The sequence below is a fragment of the Equus asinus genome, chromosome 20 (genome assembly GCF_041296235.1).
Source record: "Equus asinus isolate D_3611 breed Donkey chromosome 20, EquAss-T2T_v2, whole genome shotgun sequence".
Taxonomy (NCBI): domain Eukaryota; kingdom Metazoa; phylum Chordata; class Mammalia; order Perissodactyla; family Equidae; genus Equus; species Equus asinus.
In genome coordinates, this window is record NC_091809.1 from 91,121,300 (window position 1) to 91,135,635 (window position 14,336).

At 40.0% G+C, this 14,336-nt stretch overlaps 1 protein-coding gene across 1 annotated transcript in view; it reads left to right on the forward strand.

The window, feature by feature from the left end:
* The first annotated feature begins 11,111 nt into the window (after nt 1-11,111).
* The window catches only part of NLRP14 (NLR family pyrin domain containing 14), a 32,686-nt gene continuing 29,461 nt past the window's right edge, over nt 11,112-14,336 (forward strand). Inside the window, exons 1-2 of the mRNA XM_070491566.1 lie at nt 11,112-12,575; nt 13,383-13,454. Coding sequence (XP_070347667.1) covers nt 12,284-12,575; nt 13,383-13,454 — 364 coding nt within the window. The 5' untranslated portion in view covers nt 11,112-12,283. The remainder of the gene's footprint in view (nt 12,576-13,382; nt 13,455-14,336) is intronic.

Here is a 14,336-nt window from a genome sequence, read left to right on the forward strand (position 1 = left end):
GTCAGGTCGCCAATGCCGGCGAGGGGTGGTTGCGCCCGCTCTCCCGCGCCCTTGACGGAATGGGCACCAGGCTAGCTCTGGCTCTAGCATCGTCCCTAAACTCCAGGTTGGAGTCACGCAGCCGCGAAGAGGACCTTTCAAATTCCAGTTTATGGTTGCCAGGGACCCGCTTCGCTCCTGCCGACGCGCTGGCCGGCTCGGGCTTTCCTCCCTCCTCTCTTCCTGCCCAGTCCTGGGCTCCTCTGGAGACTCAGGCAGAGACGGGAAAGGCAAGACAGGACCAAGGTGGAGCCGGGGAAAGCAGCCCCCTCTCTGTGTCCTGGGAAGAGCAAAAAGAGATCCAAGCACCTGCTCCTACTATCTAGTTGAGTGTGTTATATTAGGAAAATGTTTTCAATTCCTCAAGCACTCTCCCTCAACTTGGGCTGGTTCAGTAGTAGTCAACAATTTATTAGGCAAGGAACCTTCGTTAGGGTAGTCTTTAAAAGCAAGGCACTCCTTGGATTCTAATCTGACTATCCCACTTATCGGTGATGTGAACTTGGCGGAATGATTTAATCATTTTGTGTCAGTTTCCCCACCTTTAAAATAAGCATAATAACTATTTTATAGGCTTGTTATTAGAAGTAACTGAGTTAGTTTAGTCAAAATGCTTAAACCGGTCCTTGGCACATAGGAAGTACTCCATAAATATTAATTATGCATTTACAGTTTAATGTTTAGCAGGAGTGAGTGGTCCAGGGCCTACACCTGTGGCTCCCACCACGAAATAAGAATCTGAATTTCTTACGACTCTCAAAACGACATTTTGGAAGTCATTGTGCGTGGACCCCTCCCTGGCTTAAACATTCAGAGACAATATGGCATAGCATTTAAGAGCTTGAGCTTTGCTGTCTCACAGAATTGACTTAAAAATCTGTCACTGTTACCCATTAGGTGATGTCAGGAAAGTTATTTAATCTCTCACCCTCAGTTTTCTCACCTTAAGATGAAGATTTTAATATGGTTAAACTGTTATAGTTGATAGTCAAAATCCTGAATGCACAGACATTGACCAGTAAGAACGAGCACTGGGGGTGGGCTGCTCTCCCACACTGCTTCCAATAGAATAATATTCCGATAGCACATTAGTCCTGATTGTTAAGGAATAAGTGGGATAATCCATATAATTTGTTTTCAGCATTCTTGGGACACAAAAACATCAAATGTTAGCAGTTGATGCCCTTATTTAACTTATAATCTCATTTTTAAAGTGTGCTTTGAGACTAAATTATTGTGTATCAGAGGATGTCAGAGGTCTAACTCAGTCTCCTGCATTTCAAGCTTTTTTAAACTTATTTTGAGAGGGAAGTGGAACCTATGGTTTTGTTTCAAACTGATTGTTTGCTAATTAATTAATAAAGAACAATAATTCTTAAGGCCTTTCACCACAGACACACTGATAATAACATAGTTCTCCATGTCAAGGTTGGGGAATACTGGGAAAAATCAGGGTTTTTTCATTTTAAGGAAAGTGACTGGGTCTCCTATTTCATAAGGTCATTCACAGAAAAGGGCAGTAGCTCTTAGTAGTTAAAGTTAGACGTGGATCCTAGGGGAGACTCTCAGAAAGGGCTGTTTAATGAGCTCTTCTATTCCCTGCTCTAGCTGTCTGCTTCTCCTAAACCAGAGAACTGGGGCTTGTGGAGAGAAACCTTGAGCTTAGATCACTGGTTCAGAGACATGATGTTGGACCTCTCTAGAGCCATCCTCTTCCTTATGTGCTGGATAAGACTGTGGAGAACAGCATCAGAGCCTAGGTATGAGCACTTGAAAGTGGTGTTTCTTGACAAGAGCCTGGACCTCAGGTTGGTGGACCCCTTAGGAGACCTGTATAAATTTACTGGGGCTCTTTGACTCCCAAGATGCCAAGAAGAAGCTGAACACGTACACTGACTGTCCCCTATGCTGAGTCTGAGAGATTATAAGGAGACTAGTGAGCAAGAGGCTTTTATCCAGGTGCCTCAGTGGGAAAATGGCAGGCTTCATGCTTCTATTCAACAGCCAGCAGTGGTAAAGACCTCCTTGCCTCTTGGTCTTCTCCTATGTGTGGGACTGCCAACTTAAAATACTCCATTAACCAGATCTAAACCTCAATGAACTGACAAAAAAAAAAAAATCCCCAAAACAAAAACTCAAGGGGATCCAGTTGCCAGACAGAGAATGATGAATAGAGACAAACAGAATGTGCATCTTGGGAAATATAACTGCTAGAACAGCAGATGACAATATGAATAACAAAAAAAGAGCATCAAGTACAACATTAACACTTTCTGGAATTTAAAAAAGTATATATAATACTTTTAAAAATGAAATTAAAATTTAATAAAAGATATCTATATCTATCCCTATCTCTTTCTAATGAAGCAATTTAGCAATTGAATTGGAGATGGTCACTTTTGAGACCCAAGAAGTTGCCTAGATGATTTAAAGAAATACCCCAAAGCACAGAGGAAAAAAGATAGAGATGGAAATCATGAAGAAAAATAAGATAATACGCTTAAAGGATACATCTATGAGCTCTAATATGCAGACAAAAAGTTCCAGAAGAAGAAAAAGGAGTAGACAGAAGGGCAGGAATAAATGAATAACAAAATCATAGAAAATTTCTCTGGGCCGAAAACTTTTTAAAAGGCCTGAATCTACAGAGCTAAAGAACTCACAACATTTCAGTCTGGATTAATGAGTAAAGACTCGCACTAGACATATACAGATATAATTTCTACAGGCTAAGGATAAAGAGAAAACTTTATAAGCTTTCAGGCAGAAAGGGCAAGTTATCTACAAAGAAAAATGACATTAGTCTTATCATTTGTAATGTTGGAAGCTATAAAATGGTTAAATAGCAGCTATAGACTGGTAAAATAAAGGGGCTGCAATCCATGAGCCAAAATGTAGTCACCTGTCCTGATGAAATAAACATTTGAGGATTTGCAAGAATGCAGAGTCTGTATCACTCAGGTCTTTCCCATCTGAAGACATAATTTAAGAAAGGGCTCTAAACAAATAGCAAATACACTAAGAGGAAAGATAGAAAAAATATGGAAAAAGAAATAAAGCTATGATTTAAAATGAATACTAAACCTAAAGTAATATATAAAGAATGCAATAAATTATCAGTGCATGTGCTAAAAGTGAATGGACTGAATTTTCTCATTTAAAGGAAAAATATGGAAAAGAAATAAACCTATGATTTAAAATGAATAATAAACCTAAAGTAATATATAAAGAATGCAATAAATTATCAGTGCATGTGCTAAAAGTGAATGGACTGAATTTTCTCATTTAAAGGCAGAGACTGTCAGACTGGGTCAAGTAACAAAGTCCGCCCATATGCTTTTTAAAAGAAACACCTGTGAGCTTTGTCAAAAAGCTACCAGGCAAACAAAAAAGCAGAAATTTCAATCCTGCAGAAAGCTAACCGAAAGTTAAGAATCAAATAAAGAGAGAGACTTTATATATTGATAAAAAATGTCCAGAGAAAATTAACAAAAACTAATTATGAGCTTTGTCATCCTTATCCCCAGCTGATGAATATGCTTTTAATTGCCCTTATTAACTTCACACCTTATTAATTTCATGAAGAAGAATGGTGTCTCTCCTTCCAGCTGTAGGGGCATGAGGAGACATCTCAAAACCTTTTCTGAGATGCCTTTTTGTTAGTAGTTGTTAATTAAGAAGACTTTCATTTTCCATTTTATTGTTTAGAATTTTGAGAAAAAGGAGGCCTGAAAAATTAAATTTTAGCAAAAGTAATAGAAAAAAGACAAAACAGAATTTTTAAAATAATAACGCAGTAAGGGACAAGCAATGTCTTTCCTCAGAAGGACTTCTTTCTGTGGAAGAGCTAAATCAAAGGAGAAAGAAGCAAGATTGCACTAAAATGTATGATATTATAAAACTTGTGTTTATGTAAAATTAAATATGATAGGTATATGTAAATTAAATGAAAATGAAAAAGTGGTCTAATTTATTTTTATTATGGTACACTTTGGGACCCTCAGCTTTTAAAACGTTGTTCCTTTAATAGTCTCCTCAGTTTTTTATTTTTCATGGAATAAATATGTTCTATTTCATGGTTTTAGAACCCAAACCTGTAACACTGATACTTCTCTTAAGATGTATGTACTTGTGAATATAATAGTCAGCACATTTCTTGAATGGCTATTACATAACCAATTAATATAGTAGACTGGAGCCAAACCAAGAGAGTTTACCTTGTTTTCTCTCACCTCTGTACTATGGGTTATACTTTTTAGTTTTTATGTGAATCTTTATAATCTAGGGCTCTAGTTTCTGACTGTGATTGAGGCTGTTGGATCCATCTGGCTAACTAGCATGACTGAGCCCTTCATATCAGTTGCCTACAGTGTAATTTGCTTGATACCAGCAAATACTGGCTCATGCTTTGCCAATAAGGTTTAAAGCTCTCCATGAAGATTCAGCTGGAGAAATGGTACTTTAAACAAGGTTATGGACAACTCTAGAATCTCCTAAATGTTGCTACTATGTCAATAGGAATAGGTCTTTAGAATGGGTAATCCTGAGAAAAAGGAAGCCATCGTAAAAGGACACACATTTGCCCATTTGATCCAGAGGCCTCTCATCTGAGAGACAATTCTAATTCCTGAAGCTGCTGGACCTATTAGGATCTAAGCCAACTTTGAGATCCCTGTTTTCAGGGGCCAAGGCCATATATCCACACAAAGCAGTTCTAGTCATGTGGGATTTGGATGAAATTGCACTATCACATATCAACACAGAGTCATGGTGACCATGAGGCTTGATTTGACTCAACTCTTCCTCAAATATATCAAGCAGGCTCTTGTCTGAGGCCTCTGCGCTTGTTATTTCCTTCTCCTAGAATGCTCCGTCTCCCAGATATCTGCATAGCTCACACTCTCACTTTTTGCAAATGTCACCTTAGCAGTGTCTTCCCTTTCTACCCAGAGAGAAATAGGACCCACCCCCTAACCCTTACCTCCAGCACAAAGTCTGTTACCCCACTCTGTTTTTCTCCACGGCAATGATCACCATCTGATACACTACAGTTCAATGTCTGTGCCCCTTCAATACAATGAAAGCGCCAGAGAGGGAGGCGGGAGCAAGACTTCGGATGTTTTGTTCGCGGCTGGAGAGGGCCCGGAAAACTGGCAGGCACGAAGTAGGTGCTCAATAATTACATGGATTATTGGATGGAGGAATAAAGGGCTGCTGCTAATTGGGAGTCAGCCAGTATGCGAAAGGTCATCTGGAGCCAGGTTCCAACTCCCAGACCCCCGCTTCCCCCAGGTTGAGTTCTCAGGAAAGGAAGGAGGCTGTGTCCCCGAGGTGCACCGCACGCAGAGGATCTTATATTGCACCAGGTTATCTTCTCCTAGGAGCAGTGCGCGGTAGAGCGGGTCTGAGGCTCAGGCACCGAGCGCCAGCGTGGGAGCAGCGCCCCTTGCCCTGCCAGCCAATGGGAAGAGAGACTCGCTGGGCCGGGCCGAGAGGTTCCAACCGCACCCGGCGGCCCACGCAGCTCTCTTCGCGCGCGTTTGCTGGGCTCGCAGCGGAGGAGGAAGATTAGTCGTGAAAGGAAAAAGGGTGAGTTCCCCTTTCACATCAAACAGCAGGTACCTGTTGAGCTGTTCCTTTCACCTTTTCCTTTCCCTCTTCGTTTCCCCGCTTTCGGCCCTGGGATTTAACCTTCGCAACCGACGTCCACTGTGACTCAAGGTATGGAATGATCCTCCTCTTCTCTGGGGGTGTTTTGCCCCCGCTAAAATAGGATTAGATCGCCTGAGAGTCTTTCCAGCGCCCACATTCTGCGTGGAAGACAAAAAAGGGGATGCAGACCCCGGGCCGAGGCCCAAGAGGAGGAGCTGCCAGGACTCCCAGGGAAGAGAACTTGGTCCGCTAGCGGGCGCGGGCGAAGATCCGCGGGAGCGGTCACTCCCGGTGCGAGGCGAGTCCGCGGTCTCTTGGGGAGGCGGGGAGCCCAGGCTCCGGTGCGCACGTGGGTAAGTAGTCCACTTTCGGTGGAGACCTAGTGTGGCCTTTAGCTCGAGTGCAGTGCCTGCTTCCTAACTCGCGTGAGGTCAAGTGGTATGATTATCCCCACTTTCACCAGTCCTAGGGAATTCCAGCACGCCTCTCTCCTCCCTGCCCGAGAGCAGGTGTTCGTTCTTCAGTCCGAGAATATTCCCTCTTGCTGTGCTCCACTTATTTAAGGAATGTGTTTTGATTAAAGAAAGTTGTCACAAATTGTCGTAAACCCAAAACACGACGAAGTTTATTTTGGTATATTTTCTTTGTCTTTTTTATGTAGAGGTTTTGTTTTAATTCTTTAGTAGCAATCCTCATATTCTTACTCTACTTTTAACCCTGCACGTGTTGCATATTGCTGCGTGAAGAGGTCATTTTAATGACTGTGCCATATTTTTATGCGTTTATTTCATTAATCATAATTGAGTTTTAGTTTGGCAATTATTTACTACTTGAAATAAACACATGTGTGCACAAAACTTTCTTTTCTGTGCTTGGGATTCTTTCCATTGAGTAATTTCCCAGAGAGAGGTTACTGGTTGAAAAGTCATGCATGGTTTTCAAGTTCTTCATAGTTGTGGACATGCAGCTTTCCAAGAGTGTAGCAGTTAACATTTATACTAACAATAGCTGCTCCATTATGTGCTCATCGTCATGTGATATTGTTTTTTAAAGCTTATTTTTGCCATTTTGATAATTGTGAAGTGATATCACCTGGTTTGTGTTAGTTTCGCTATCTGCTTAAGTTTGAACATTTTCTGAAATACTTGTTAGCCGTCTACCTTTTTTCCCTCTATGGATAGATTATTAGCAATAATTTGCTTTTAGTGCTTTTCTAATTTGTATTATGTCTTTCTGGTGATATGAACCTTTTAAAAACTATATTTTAGTGTGAACTATAATTCATATAGAAGAGTGCATTAAACATAAATGTGCAGCTTAGTGAATGATAACCAAGTGATCGTCCATGTAAACCATCACCAGGTCAAGGAATAGAACATTACCAGTGCCCAAGAGCCCCAGGGGCACCTCCCTGATCATAAATCCTCCCTGCCTGCAGAGGTAACATGAAACTCACTTTTATGGTAGTTACTTCCTTACCCCTACCCCATTTTTTATACATGCATCCATAAACAATATATGGTTTATTTTTTTATTTTTGATCTTTTTATGAATGGAATTATACGATACATAATCTTTTGAGGTTTGGCTTCTTTCACTGATTATGTTTGTGAGATTCACCCTAGTAGCGTATAGTTGCAGATCATGTATTTTCATTACTGTATAGGATTTCATTGTATGAATTTACCACAATTTATTTGTTGGTTCTACTGTAGGTGGACTCTTGGATCTTTTCCAGTGCTTAGGAATTACAATATTGCTGCTGTGGCTATTCTTGTGTGTCTCTTGGTATACCTGCACACACATCCCTGTTGGGTTGATTCTGAAGAATATGATTGTTAGGCCGTAGGGTATGCATATCTCCAATTTAAAAATAACTATTTTATTTTAGAATAGTTTTAGATTTACAGAAAAAGAATTGTCTTATACCCCTCACCCAATTTCCCCTATTTTTAACGTCTTGAGTTACCTTAGTATACTTGTCACGACTAAGGCAATTAAGACTGTTAATTAAGTGACACTTAGCTTAGGTTTCAGTAGTTTTTTCCTAGTTCTTTTCTATTCTTGGACCCTTTTCAGAATACCGTATTACACTTAGTCATCTTGACTCCTTAGTCTCCTCTGGTCTGTGAAAGTTTCTCAGTCTTTCTTTGTTTTTGATGACTTTGACAGTTTTGAGAAGTACTGGTCAGGTATTTTGTAGCCTATTATTTTGGGTTTGTCTGATGTTTTCCTCTTGGTTAAACTGGAATTATGGGTGTTGGGGCGGAATATCACAGTGGTCATGTGCCCCTCTCATCACATCATATCAAAGGTACATCCTATCAACAATGACATGACTGATGATGATAACCTTGATCACCAGGCTGAGGCAGTGTTTGTCAGGCTCTCCACTTAACAGATCACTAAGCCCCAATCACTAACAAATGGGTGGGGGTGGGTTGGGGCTAAGACCCACCTCCTGGAGAAGGGAATATCTACGTAAAGTATTTGGAGTTATTCTACAAGAAAGATTTGTCTCTTTCTCCTCATTTATTAATTTATTCATTCATTTATCTATATCAGTATAGACTCATGGATATTTGCTTTATACTTTGGGTTGTAATCCAATACTGCATTATTTATTTTGGCCATTTGGGAGCTCTTTCAGGTTGGCTTTTGTGTCTTTTTGAGGTACTCTTTCCTTTTCTTTTCCTTACTTTCTAGCACTACAAGAAGCTTAGGCTCATCTTGTATATTCCCAGCCCTAGTCCTAGAATCAGCCACTTCACCATAGAGCCCTGACCCCTCTTATTGGTGAATGGTATTAGAAACCAAATGTGGATCTGGGTGTGTATCTCCAATTTTAGTAGTTAAGGCCGACAGTTCTAAAGTGATTTTACTAATTTACACTTCAACTATTTATTTGTCAAGTTTCCTGTAAACATTTTTGCTGTTTTTGGTTTCGTTTTGTGTTTGAATTCTTATGGAGAAGAGGTTTTAATTTCAACATAGATAACAATATATCTCCTAATATTCATCCTGATTTTTGGTCATTTCCCTTAATGTGCCCAAACTGGTAAGTCCCTCCTCTCCTAAAGTGTGATAAATAGTCTCTGCTGTTTCTCCCCTCTGGTTTGAAGTATTAACGATTTACTGATTTACTGTATCTGAGATTTATTCTGTGAGAATACTAATTACTTTTTGTCTGAATGGTTTACAAGTTGTCCTAATACTCTGCACTGAGTGCTTCCCTTCCCAATTACAGTATTTCTTCTATTATATATTTGAATCTCATGGGAATGTCTTTCTCTGAGTTATGTACTCTGTTTCTTTGATTTCTTCGTTATGGTCATATCATAGAGAAGGACTGATGAGTTGTACACTCAGCAGTAGAGGGTATTGCTTTGGAAGTGGTTTCAACTGCAGGCAATTTGCTGCCCTGGGACATTTGACAAAGTCTGGAGACATTTTGTTTGTCACAGCTGTGGGAGATGGAGGAGGGTTCCAATGGCATCTAGTGGGTAGAGGCCAGGAAAGCTACTAAACATCATATAGTGCCCATACAATGTCCTCCAAATAAAGAATTATCTGGCAAATAACTGCTATAGGTGGTTCCATTAGACCCATCAAGAAAGGAAATCAGGCAGGAGTATAGGAAACGGGTGGGAATATCTTGTTTCCTAGATACAATGTCACTTCCCCAAGACTTTCTCATCTCTACCCTCTATAGAAAAGAATCCCTCCTTCCTTTGTGTTCTCCTAGAACTGCCATAGCTCAGAAGATTGCCATTATATATTTAGAGGTCTTCCTCTTCCCATAGCCCAGTGTTCAGCACAGGATCAGGTATCATGGAATGTGGCCACACAGGTTTCATTTAACTGTGACTTGAAAAATGGAGTGAAATTGAAAGGCAGTGGTACCTAGTAGGAAGAGAATCAGCTTTGTAGTCTGATAGGCTACTTGTCAACTGTGTAACCCGGGCAAGTTTCTTAATTTCCAAGTCCTCATATCTATAAAATGTGGATAAGACTAAACTTTCAGGAGTATTTTTAAGACTAGAGAAAATTTTCATAAAGAACCTATACACCGTAGATCCTCAACAAATATGGCTATTATTAACATGTGCTGATGAAAAATTTATTTTGAACACATGTGCTCTAATTATTATAAGTTGCAAAAGTTCACATAAATAAATTTGAAAATTGAAATGAATCTTCTCCAACCACAGGTTCCCATTTTAGTTTAGAACATTTTGGAATTTATGAATGCCTTCACGTAAGAGGAGCAACAACAGACAACATCTGTTTTTTCCTTCCCAAAAATGTGAACAAAGGAAGACCACAAAACAAAGAACAGTTTCTTCAAAGAACAGCATAAAACTTTTGGGAAGGATACCAGAGTCTTTCTGTCAGAACTATAGCCCTCATGTAGTAGAGACCCAATAGGATTCAGAACCATATAGGTCTTGGCTCAAAGGGGCACCCAGAAAGGCAAGAGGAAAATGAAGAAAGTATAGGATTATGAGAGCCAAGAAGAGAGAGAATATCAAGAATTAAGTTATGGTTACAATAGCAATTATACATATGGCACTCTGTAAGTTAGGTGCATGCATTAGCTTCTGATCGTCGCAGAGGTAGATACTGTTATTTTCCTGCTTACTGATAGAAAATTGAATCCAAAAATACCTATTGGGTTTTGCAACAGGGTGGTAATTGGTATGAGTTATCTCAGCAGAAGTGTGGTGGCAAAAGTTAGATTGCAGAGGATTGAGGAGGTATAACATGTAAAGGAGAGAAGACTCTGAGAGGTTTGACTGTGAAGATGAAGGGGACGTGGAGTTAAGGGAACATTTGTAAAAGACTATAGTAGATTTGGGTGTGTTTAAGTGTTAAAGAGGGACTTAGAGAACAGGGAGGGGTTGAAGATAGAGAAGAGAGATCACTAATGGATTAAGTCCTTTAATAATTGGGTACTCATGTGATTCAGATCACAGGTGGAGGAATGAACAATAGAAAAGGGGAGAGAGCCCCCTTCCTTTGTTACAGGAAAGAGGAAGAAAAAGATTGCCCCCCACACAGTGATATCTGTACATTTCTAGGTGAAAAGTTCAGGGTGTTGTGTCCTACGCCTCATTTTCCCTCACCTACCATAGTCTGGATGTCCTGGGGAAATTTCACTGTTCCTTTAAAGTTTCCTCAAATTTACTCCTTTTTGCTTCTTTTTAAAAAATTACTATGGAGTCTGTTTTGGTCACATTCTAATCTGTAGTCTAGAATAATTCTGCAGTGCAGTTAAAACAAAAAACCCTAAAACAGCTGATAGCTCACCAATTGCTGTAGGATAAAAAGTCCTGATTTACTATGTAATTTTGAGATAATTCACTTTCTGTTTAAGAAGTGAAACCTTTGGTACATTTTTATTTCCCCCATCTATCTTTTCCAATCCCATTGGCAAGAATGGGGGGAGGCATTATAGAAGATTAGAAAGGGGAGAGTTTAGAGAAAGATCTAGGTTGAGTTTCAGCTGTACCACTTACTAGCTCTGTCTCTTGAAGCAAATCACTGAAGAGGAAATGAGGAACTTGAAGAAATGGTTTAAGTGATTAACTGGAGTACCCATGCTGAATAATAAATTAAATAAGGCTGTTAAGATGGCTGATAAATAAGAGGAAAACACAAGGCTCAAAGACTGGGATTTGATAGAATTTGAAGAACTGTCACAAAGGGATTGAGGGCATGAAACTGCTCAATTAGCTGGAAGGTATTAGTAGAGAATGGGTTATGGGACTTTGCAGTTTAAGAGTTTGGGTAGTCGTTGCTGATGAAGTCTGGATTGAGGACATCAGAGTGAAACATGGGAGTGAAATAAGGTCATGGGAGTTAAGGTCAAAGATGTGAGAGAATGCTGTTTTGGATGGGCTTTAATTTTAAACTCATCCAGAATAATGTGTGTTGGGGAGTGGATGCGAAAGGAGCTTGTGAGTTAGGAATGCAGACTTTCAGTGACTGCATATGGATTTGTGACAGAGATGACATGACAAGAAGAGGTAAATGGAGGCATATGCCAATTGCATGTGCTTCAAGAGTAATGGTTATTGGTGAGGGTACAATAATAACATTTTATAGGCTGAGATATATGTTGAGTGTTGCTGGGAGAGAGCAGGGATGAGGAAAGTTGCCAACACTTAGTAGGAACCTGTCCCAGGTGATCTATGAACTCTACCTCATTCAATCCTTACCACCGTCCTCGGAGGTTGGTTCTGATATCTTCACTTTGCAGAAGAGCAAACTGAGGTTCAGAAAGATGAATTGCCTTTCTTTATTTCTTACAGCTCATAAGTGGTGGGACTAGGAGTAACTCTTGGGAGGGTGGAAGAAATACACAGTGGTCTTTATTAGAGGAATGCTTTTATGATAGAAAACGTATTACAGAGGACACTAGGTCAGTACTGAGCCTAATAAATTGGGCTTCAACACACGTTTGTTGAATTAATCTATATTTTTTATAGGTATTTCATTTTCTAATCTTACTTTTCCATAGGTCCCATTTATTCAACATTCTTTTGATTATTTTCCCCCACTGAAGCCTGACTATTGATCTGTGGACAAGATGACAGATTCATTGTCTTCTTCCTTCTTTCCTGATTTTGGCCTGCTATTGTATTTGGAGGAGCTAAACAAAGAGGAATTAAATAAATTCAAGTTACTCCTGAGGAATGCGACCATGGAACCCGAGCACTGCCAGATACCCTGGGCTGAAGTGAAGAAGGCCAAGCGGGAGGATCTGGCTAACTTGATGAACAGATATTATCCAGGAGAGCAGGCCTGGGATGTGGCTCTCAAAATCTTTGGCAAGATGAACCTGAAGGATCTGTGTGAGAGAGCAAAAGCAGAGATCAACTGTGAGTGATGCTAGGGACATATCTGGGGATAGGGAGAAGGAGGTGCTTCCTGGAGCCCATTGGAATGATTCTAAGAAAGGGATTTGGGGATTAAACCATTCTGTGGGACACAAGCTCCGTGGTGGTCAAGTACATTGGGAGCTTGTTGGATCATTTGAGGAACAGTGAAGAGGTAGGAGGGTTCTGAGTACTATTACTCAGCCTCGCTCCTTAATTGGGGGTAATTCATCCATCTTGTACTAATTAGAATGATAAAAGGAATTGAGCAATACAAATTGTCCCATCTAGTGTTCCTTTGCCTAAACTACAAACAAAGTCATAGGCCAGGCTAAATTTTAAGGACTCTCCAATATCATTTAAAATCTTTGCTGAAATATGAGGAATGGACAAAAAATTATTAAGGGATATAAGCCAGTATTTTTACTCATTCCCAGGTATGGAATATTATAGACATCTTAAGTTCCTTATTCATATACAAGGCTTTACAGCTACTAAGTGTATATCCATTATTTCCTTTCATCCTCACCATATCCCCATTAGGTCAGTACAGACGAGGAAACTTAGGCTTAGACTAGACGACTTGCCCAAGAGTTAGAGGGTTGGGGGCATGGCCAGAGGCCTCCTACTTCAGTGTTGTTCACACCACATCACTTCTTCCTCAGCTAAGTTGGTGGATTCTGAGGCTCTGTTGGCTCTTTTCTTAAACCGAGATGGTCATAGAATTGGACCTCTGAGAATAGTTCTGGCCATCACCAAAGCTCTCCTTGTTTTTGGTAAATCTCATGATCCTGTGGGAACCTCTTGCAGGGACCGCCCGGAGTATGGGGCCAGAAGATGCCAGGGCCGGAGAGGCACAAGGTGATCAGGAGGCAGTGTTGGGTGAGTAGATGGACTTTTTGTCAGATTTGGGAAGAGTTTGAGCTTTTGAAGCATGATGGAGTTTTATCTCCCAGGGGACCTTTGTTCAATTCTTGATAACTTCTTCTAATATCCTACCTGTTCCCTGTCTTTCATTCAAAATGAATCAACAACACTGGCTCTCTGGCCAAAGTCAGAATCAAGGCCATGTTAATTCAGGGCCTCAAGAGAGCAATATTTGGAAATTCCCAGTCAAAAGTTGACAGTCTAATGAACAAAGGTATATTCATGTCTGTGTTTTATGGACTAAAGAGTCCTTGACTTGGCAGGGACTATTTGGTTTCTCACATCCATTCCCATCCTTTAGAAACGATGCTGTAATTGAGTTCTAGGGGTAGTGACCAGTTAGTTCGTATAAAATGTAATTTCCAGAACCAGGGCTTTCAGTCTTAGTTCAATACCATTTCCATTCCCTTATTTTCTTTCAAATTCAACGTAGTTGAATTCCAGTTTATATAAATGGAATTACGGTAGAAAGAAAACTGGACCAGGTGAGAAGCCTTTATTCCTAACTCAGCTATGCTGCTTTCTAAGATGTTACATTATTTCATTCAAGAAATAATTGAGAACCCACTTCATTCCAAGCACTAATAAATAAATATTGTTTATTGTATGAAATGATCTGAAGCTAACTTCCCACTTTGACCTTAATTTCTGATTCAATATAAGGGAGTTTATTCTTGTGGTATAATGGGCCATAAATTTAGGAGACCAGGGTTCTACATCCATAGAAATTTACTGTTAGGAAATTTGGAAGATAGACAAAAGTATAATGAAGAAAGTAGAAATCATCCTTATAATCTCAATTTTCTTTTACGTGCTGCCCTGTGCTAGATATTATGC